The 9,633-nt window shown below is 41.5% G+C and overlaps 1 protein-coding gene across 1 annotated transcript in view; it reads left to right on the forward strand.

The window, feature by feature from the left end:
- Positions 1–4,296, forward strand: part of CTNNBIP1 (catenin beta interacting protein 1) — a 53,666-nt gene extending 49,370 nt beyond the window's left edge. The window contains exon 5 of the mRNA XM_075280056.1: positions 112–4,296. Within this exon, the coding sequence (XP_075136157.1) occupies positions 112–170 (59 nt within the window). The 3' untranslated portion in view covers positions 171–4,296. The remainder of the gene's footprint in view (positions 1–111) is intronic.
- The last annotated feature ends 5,337 nt before the right edge of the window (positions 4,297–9,633 follow it).

A 9,633-nucleotide genomic window follows, 5' to 3' on the forward strand; every position in this document is an offset into this window, starting at 1 on the left:
TGGCAGAATTCTTCCTTAAAGTTTGCATCAGAAACCATTTACACCTTGGAATCAGTGAGTCATAATGACAAGCCTTTCACCAATTCTCACCTTTACGCTTTTCTTTTGTAGGCGCTGAGGATGTGGTCATGGCGTTCTCCAGGTCAGAAGCAGAAGATCGAAGGCAGTAACGTTGCTGCATCCATTGCCAAATCCCTGAGCACAGATGGGAGAAGCAGAGGCCCCCTGGAGTTTTCCTGGATTTCTCCCCCTCCCCACATTTTTACAGTCTCTCCAGATTTCTAGTATGAGTTAATTTCAACCTTCTACTTTTGAGACTCTCCCCATTGGCTGCTGACTATTTCCACAAACCGACCAAGACAACATGGTGGCTTGCCACATGGAGAGCGGACTCCTTTCGCCAAAAGAAGCATTTTGTTTTTCTCTGTAATTTTCTTTGTCACTCCTGTTTCTGACGAGACATTCGTCCACACTCCCGACTGACATCGACAGCAGTGAGACAGGAATCGCAGTTGGGACTGTGGCTGGTGAGGTCTGTGCTCTCCATTGGATACACTTGTACAGACTTTTAGGTTCATATTATAATTTTTTTAAAATTTTAATTATTGATGTCTGTGCTTCGGCTGTTACACTGTGTTTTTGACTTGAAAGAAGTAAGCTTTTGCAGTATTTATTACCAGTGTGGGGGAGGGGTGATGTCTGTGCTTCTGTCTTTATTGATTTTACTTTAGAAGCACAAAAAAAAAAAAAGAATGGTTTCCTTGTTTTTTTTAAAAAAAGTTTTTGTTTGTTCAGGAGCCCAGGGATGCACAGTCTGAGAGGAGGGTTGTCTGGCTGCTTCAATTTATATACCGTACATACTCGAGTATAAGTCGACCCGAATATAAGCCCCCTAATTTTACCACAAAAAACAGGGGAAACTTATTGACTCGAGTATAAGCCGAGGGGAGAAAATGCATGACATTCTGTTTGTGCTCATGTTAATCTTAGCCGGCTTCAGGCCTATATGGTAATATCCCAGATGTCACGTGTTCTGGGATATTACCATATAGGCCCAAAGCCTGTGGTAGTAGTAATAGCCTGTTACTGCTAGCACAGGCTTTGGGCCTGTATTGGCAACAGGCTGCTACTGCTGTCCATAATGCTTTGGGCCTGTATGATAATGCTCCAGACGGAGAGGTGAGTAAAACTGTTTATTATCTTCTCTCACCTCCCCTCGGGCTCCGATTATTATACTCGGGGGTCTGAAAAAAACTGCTGAAAAACTCGGCTTATACTCGAGTATATACGGTATAATTTTTGTGTCCTTTGTATATTACACACAATTCTTGTGCCATACATGTAGTGATGTTCAGTCCAATCTGTCAGATCACAGTGGTCTGCAGTTATCTCAGCTAAATAGAACAGGAGGTGCCTGCTGCTTAGTCCACATGAATGCTTAGACTTCATCGAATCGTCCCCACCTCCCCCAAGTTAATAATCTTGGTATGACTTTGCCATATCAGAAATCTCCAGACTGAAAGGAGAGGCTTGATCAGTGCCCTAAAATTGTACAAGACACTATGTTGTAGGAGTGACCTGACTTTAAGATGGTGAGTAAAGCTGCCTATTGCTCTAACAAGTGAAGCTGAAGAATAATGGATTGCTCTAAGGATGTCATTGGCTCTTATACAAATAACTTGACCCAATTATTAAAGAGGTTGTACAGGGATTGGACAAATCGGGTAAGGCTGAGAGTGGTGTTTAACATAAAAAAATAAAAACTAACCATACACTCTTGTGCCTGGCCGTCCACTGTCCAGCGCTTTGCCTTCACCAACAGCAATCCTGTACAGCATGTGACCGCTGAAGCCAATAAGTGGCCGCAGGAAAGGATCTGGTGACTTATGTGCGTGACATCACCTACTGCTTTGGTTTCAGCTGTCATGTGCAATGTAGGATTTCTGGCAGCGAATTCACAGCGTGCGCCCAAGTGGCCACACAATGAGTTTATAGGTGAGTATGAAATGTGTTACACTGTTCCCAACCTCCTCTGTGATTTGTCCTATTCCTGGAAACCCCTTTAATGCAAGGTTAGGGGTGTCCCACTTTAATGATAATTTAATGCCTGCCCTCCTGCAAACACACCCCAACCCCCCACACCATACTATATTTTTCTTCAGTCTCATCCACATGAGCGGTTTGTGGTTTTCTGGGGAAAAAAAATTCTGGTTGAAACCTCTATAAAGACACTGCAGACTTACTGGACATACCTGATATGGTGGTGGAGTTTATATAATTTGCTCAGATGATTTTATGTTCTGATACTTTTTAATGTAACTGGATTTTCTGTTTACAAGTTCCTCCATGCGAAATGAGATAATGTAATATGCAAACTACTGGGTCCTTAAACGGGGACATTTTTGAGGGGGGGGGAGGAGATGGCTGTGAGGTCAAACCTTCAGCATCAGTGGTCTATACTAATCTCAGTTGGGTTTAGTAGAACTGCAAGAAAGTAGGATCTTAATGCTGTCTTATAGAACCAGCCTTTCCTTGTTCTGTTTGCAGCTCTCTTAAAGAGAACCTTTCACCACCAACACCACCCCTTTCCCCCCCAAACTCCATCTCTTTGTATCCTTCAATAGCTGCTGTTCCACTGGTTCTGGCAGAGTTGAAATGTTTTCTCTAGCCCCCACTCTTCCTCAGAAATCAGTTCTGTTAGTTTCAGCACCCAGTAGGCTAATGAGATTCTCTGTTGTCAGGTGGGCGGTCATGGGATGGGTTAAAAATACTGCGACCACCCACTTGACAGAACAGCTCCTATCTATCTATCTAGTTGAAAAGAAAAACACTGATTGCTCAGGAATGGTGAGGGCTAGAGACAAAATATCAACTGTATCTACCCAACTGATAACTAACCGCTAGAGCTGAGATCTACATGGAAAGTTAACCTCTGTTCATACCAACTATTGACCTTCTCAGCTACTACTTCTATATATTCTTACTGGGTCTGGATGCCTATCCCCTGTTGAAGTGTTTAAGCTTACCCAGTGATATTTTGATGCCTACAAATTGCATTACATGTTGAACATAACCGAATTCCTTTAAGAGGGACTCAGTGGGACAGAGCCTTATAGTCCCATTATACTTGGTGGGTCCCTGCTCACAAGACCCCCCCCCCCCTTCCCCCCAAAACAGTTTATCCTCCTATGTCTCATGTCTTTTGAATATAAGAAACTACTTTTGTGTTTACTGTAATATTTTAAGGGCCTGGATCTAATGTTTGTCTACTGTATTTTTTTTGTCAAGAACCTTGCCTGAGCCATAGAGAGACAATGCACATGGTGGCATCACTCAGCCATATCCGTGTATGCCAGAAGATAAAAAGAGCTGATCTTGTAATAGTAGGAAGTCTATGGGGAACACAATGTATCAGCAGTGCAGGTATATTTATAGTGTAATATGGGGGCTGGACTAGTGACTTTCTTTGTTTCCAAGTAATCTGGTGCCATGAATTTAACTCCTCCCCTTGGACCCATTAAAACCAAAATTTCTTGTTTCTTAGCTCCACCTTGTAGCAATTTTTATTTTTTTTTGTTACTATAAGGAGTCAGTGGGAGAAGCTCCGATTGTCGGGCAATAGAGCAGATGTGTTGCCTCCTTTACGAATGGGATTTAACTTTTTTTAGTAGCCTAAATTCCAGGAAAGTCCTTTATGACCGCTATCAGCCTAACTAGCTCACAGAGATGCTGTTTTCCTTAGATTGTTCCAAATAAATGGCTACATGTACATGACTACGTGTCATGTATGGTTCAGTGAAACAAACTTGAGAAGACGATATACTCGAGTCTAGACTGCAGAGTGGACAGGAATAGGACCGGCCTTCAATTTTGTGAATGGGGTTCACAGCCTCCACCCGGACCAGTGAAAATCATGGTTGTGTGCATGGGGCCATAGAAACGAATGGGTCATTTTGGTAAATAAATGATAGTACACTGGTCATATGCATGGCAGTCACCTCTATAGTACAGTACCTGTATTGTCATTAGCGGTTGGTTCGGTCTGGTAAGTGACTAGCGCCTCTGTATTCGTGTGACAGGATAATCTTGAAATTGTTCCTCCCAGTTAGGTATTGAATGAAGTCCCCAGACTGTTGTATTCACATTGCCACTCAGCTCTGACATTACATATTATTAGCCCAGATCCTCCATCTCTTCTTCAACCTGATGTTTGCACAATAGGAAACAGAAGTGAGTGTGTTCTGTCTTACCGATCAATGTAAATCTCAACAAGACAACATGAATCTTGCTTTTCAACTTTGTGTCCACTGGTCTTATTTTACTGTTGTTTAATGTATTGTGTCCTGCTTAATTATTGCAGCCATGTTAGGCTGGGTTCACACTGCCGCTGGTTATCTGTTATGATAGTGTCCATTAAAAAAAAAAAAAAAAAAAAAAGACACAGCATCAGTTAGTGTCCGTTCTTATACTGACCATTTTTAGGGTTTTTTTTGTTGTTCTTTCTGAGCATGTGCAGAAAAACAACAGACAGTGATAATGGACACTTGTCCATTAACCATAGACTTTAACCTTTTCACTGCCAAGGGTCTCTGGAAATTTTGCACCTCCAGTAGCCAGAGCAATTTTCACAGTTTTGAGATGGACAAATCAAACCTAAATTGCAACATTAAAAAAGCATCCAACCCCCCATACCTATATATTTTCTTAAAGTAGACACCTGCAGCATTGTCAGAATGCCACTTGGTACTGTATACAAACAGGCACCTTCATGCAATTTTGATTTAAAGTGAATGTTTTATGAAAAAATGCAAATAAATGTATATTAGTTGTTAAAAGCGGAAACCAAACAAAAAATTAAATGCAACAAACCTCCTAAAAATAAGAGTTCAACATGTGCAGAGTTCATACATATCACTATGGCCTGAACCCGCATGCACGTGTCTTCAGAAAATCGCTAGAACTGGAAGGAACAAAAATCTGCTTTGAAGCTGGAAATGTTAAAAAAGTATCATCCTATAAAATGTGGGGATTACACACCATGAAAAGTAAGTGAACCCCTAAACCCTATATATTTTTTGAAAGTAGACAACCTGAAGATTACAAATGTCTTAATGGGTCATCAATAGCCACATCCACCTTCATGCAACTTTGCGACCAACACAATTTTTTGAAAAAATACGCTAAAACACATATTTGCAACTAAAACTCATGTTCAATCTCACATTCATATACAAAATACTTTTAAAATAATAGCTTATGGTGTATACAATATGTAAATATACTATATCTACCGCAAACATCAACTACAACAAGAGCTCGGACTCCCAAAAACACGAATACAGAAGACAAGCAGGATTTTGCTGCTGTTCACTAATATGTTAAAAAGCTATACTGCACCTACCAAACTGTGACTGTGATACCAAAATCTAACTTTTTTCAAAGTACACAGCATACCGTATATAAAAACACAATTTAATAGTTTATATATACAACCACCTTCATTCAACTTTGCCGCAAACAGAGATTGCTAGCAAAAATTGCGCAAAAAATTCAAATTTGCCACTAAAGTGCGGCTCAAGAAATCCCTTTCTGCAAACATAATGTACTGTCCATAAAACTGCAATATGTGAGGCGTTCATACATACCACACATGTATATATTTACAGGGGCGGGTGTTAAAGAATCGCAGAAATGCGCCATCCCATTTTGTGCATGCAAATTAAATAGGACTTTACATAAAAATGTTATTTTCCATCCCCCTATAATAATTTTAGCAATCTATACGTTCATCTCTAGTGATAATCGTTATTACTATTATTTTAGTGTGTAACGGACATCACTAGAGACGTATTTTACTGTAGAAAGCTCAGGTATAGACAGGACAGGGATTGGGTGAAATGTAAACTTTATTTGCGACTTTATGTATATGTTGTGTGTGTTTAGTGCGACTTTTCTTGGGGGGGGGGGCTGCGACCTGGACAATGGTAAACGTCTGGGTCACAGCGCCAATAAACTTCCTGGTTATGTTCAGGAGGTATAACATAAGAATACCCCACTAGTAAAGCTCAGGGGGGAATTACATTATAACTGTATATGACAATCAGAGACAAATGTATAGTATACTCTGATTGTCAGGAGAAGGGTGAATAGGGACAATAGAGTCCCTGCCACCCCCCTCCTGCTGTCACATACAAGTTATGCAGAGAGTCTGATTGTTTCTCTGTCTCTCTCTCTCTCTGCTGGGCTGCTCCGTGTCCCTCTCCCTTTCCTGTTATAGATCGCAAATTGCTTGCTTAGACAGGAGGGGGGGGCACTTTGAAGCTCTATATCTTTGGACTGCATCAACCTATCTTGATGCTTTCAATTGCATTTTAAAGAGGAGAATCCCATCTTTAAAATGATATCAAGAACTCGATGATTGGATGTACAGTTTTGGAGCAATTCACTGTTGAAACGCTGTCGGGAATTGAGATCTGCAGTTGGATCTCAATGCCAAATAGTGTTTTCAACAGTGAATCGTTCCAAGACTGTAAGTAAAATCATCAAGTCCCTGGTATCATTTTAAAGATGAGTCTCTTCTTTAAAACGCATTTTAAAGCATCAAGATATGTTGATGCATTCCAGAGATATAGGCATACTGAAGTGCCACCTTGGGAGCACGTATAGCATACGTGCCTGGCAGCGAAAGGGTTAATGTAAAAAAATAATGGACACTTGACGTCTGTCATGAAACCGTTTTGTTTTGGATTTTTTTAACCGACCCACAAGTCCTGCATGTAGGATTTTTTTTGTCCCCGAAAAAAAAAATGGACACGTGATGGATTGGGTGTATAAGGGACACTAATAGACACAAGATAAAATCCCTTTGAAATAAATGGAAATTGTAACAGGTTTGTGACTGTTCTGCTAGTGTCCATTGCTAAACTCTTGTAAAGGACGATAGCCCCGGACACTGAATCACCAGTGATGATGTGAACGCCCCCTTAGACTCAACCATACTTGATTCCAACACAGAAAAAGTTTCAGAATTTTTAGGAAATAAACTTCTCAAATCTTAATCTCCAGTAGAAATCTTCATCTTATTTGATTTTTCTCAGCACCCTGAAGAAAGTGTCTGGCACTATCTTGTTGTACTTCTGTGCCAGGAAGAGTACTGAAACCACAGTAAATGGTAACACACTGGCTCCGCTGAAAGAGGATTATTAGCATGCAAAGCTCCAGCAGCACCCTGAGGCTACAGGTATTGGATCCATGCTGTTAGTTTTGATGCCTTCTATGCTATTTAGGTTCTGTACTGTCAGGTAGGTGGTCTTGGGCAGGAGCAGGCCAGGGGTGTGATTCTGAGTTTTGACAGTTATGGTGTTTGAAATACCCTTAAAGAGGTTGTCCCATCTTAAGGATCCTATCTATACTGGTAGCTTATGTAAATTGAAGACTTTTCCTAAAAATATTGCTTTAGAAATTCTGCCTTGTTTGCCTGCTATGTGAACTTATTCCTCCCATTGTTTACACAGTCTTTCTATAGCCAAGGACCTATAGGACAAGTGATGTCACTCGCTGCTCTTGCTGGCAAATTGCAGTTTTGATGATAAAGCCCAGGTCTGTTATCTCTATGTAAACACACACATATAACACTGAGCCCTTCTGTACAAGCATCTGCATATTATCTGATCTGCATAAGTATTGTGATTATTCTACAGTCCATTCAACAAGAGAGAGGAGGGGGGAGAGAAATATAGGAAGTGAGAAGAAGAGACTGCAAGCAGACTGCTGAAATACTTAGGGTATGTTCACACAGAGTTTTTTGCAGGTGGATTTTACGCGAATCCGCCTGCAAAAAAGGCTCCCATTCATTTGATAGTGATTTTTTTTTCCACTAGCGGGGAAAAAGAAGCAAGATGCCCCTTCTTCCTGCAGTTTTCACAGCTAAGTCAGCTGTGGCATGAGACTCCCTCCTGATTAGGCCAATTAATTTGGGCCAAATCGGAAGCGAAATGCTGCGACTGAATGCCAGTGCACTGCATCACCTTTCTGTCGCGGCTAGCCACGCGGAGATCACACAGTGAAATTTGGTTTCAACCATGTGACCATACCCTGAGTTATCTGCTACCCCCGTTAAGGGTGATACCAGATGTACTGGAAAGAAAAAAAAAATCAGGTTATTGATTTTACCAAAGCTTCCATAGGAAACACTGATTTTGTCTTGGATTTGCGATGAGTTTAGCCCTATGTATTGCTGACAATGAAAGCTGTCAGCCTGAACCAGTTCATGGAGAATAGCTGCCACTGGGGGGTGTAAAAAAAAATAAACAAATTTGTGCAGGTCCTTCATTTCTAAGGGCCCTTCACACGGCGTGAGCGCTTGGCTCATTCCGAGCCGTACACGCGAGCGCTTCTAAACACTTCCCATTCACTTCAATGGGAGCGCTCGTACAGCCGGGGAGCGCGTGTAAAGCCGGCTGTACGAGCGCTCCCATTGAAGTGAATGGGAAGTGTTTAGAAGTGCTCGCATGTACGGCTCGGAATGAGCCGAGCGCTTACACCGTGTGAAAGGGCCCTTAGACCTTTTTTTTTCTTCTCTCTCCCCTCTTCTGCTTTTTTTCTGGACATGCTCCAACCTCCAGCACCTGATTCAAAAACTACCATTTCAAATAGTACTCGCTCATCTCTAATTACTACTACTACTACTACATATACAAGGTGCAAATATCACCATATGGATTACTGTCAGCGATTAATCACTACATAGAGACCAACTTTACCAATAACTACCCTACATAGGGGCCATATAATACAGCCAGAGCTGGAACACACAATACTACCACATAGTGACTGCACAGCACAGACCTTCATGGCCTTGGTCTTGCCCAATAAAGCCAAAACAGGGCACTCCAAATTCTGCTTCAAATTCAGTGGCAAAAGCCTTATCTGTTTTTGACAAGCAGAAAACAAAATCTGCTTCAGTTTCCTGAGAAATTTTCTGATTCACAGATTCAGCATCAAATTCCTACATGTGAACCTCCCATAAGTGCAACTTTTAGCCTCTCACACAGTATAATGTACTCTTTAGACTCCTCATCTCCCCACACTTCTAATGTTCTGTTAGGAACCCCAACTCAATAATGTCCACTCAAGTACCCCCATTCACTAACGGTGCTCCTTCTCTTTAATAATGCCCTCATTTACCTGTGTTACCCTTTTGCCCCCTAATATGCCTCCTTTGTGACCATTAGCAGAAAAAAAAATCTGAAAAACTCCCCTAACTCCATTTCCCATCTATTGCAATTGGGGGCTAGCCATTAAGTAATACATTTGTGGAGCAGATTAAGAATTTTGTGTGTTCTGATATATTGCACAGTTATTACCATATTCAAATATGGTTCCATATTCCATAAGGTTCCATATGCAACCTCTCTAACTATCCATCCACGCTCTCGGACCACAACCTGCTGACATTCACTGCCCTCTCCTCTCCAATAGACACCCCAACCTCTAAACCAACACACCCCTGCAGGAACCTCAACCGCCTTGACACCTGCACCCTCTCAGACTCTCTCCTACCACTCGCTGACATCTCCTCACTCCAGGACACAGATGCCGCAACTGCCTTCTATAATACCACCATTACCTCAG

Source organism: Leptodactylus fuscus, chromosome 6, assembly GCF_031893055.1.
Source record: "Leptodactylus fuscus isolate aLepFus1 chromosome 6, aLepFus1.hap2, whole genome shotgun sequence".
NCBI lineage: Eukaryota > Metazoa > Chordata > Amphibia > Anura > Leptodactylidae > Leptodactylus > Leptodactylus fuscus.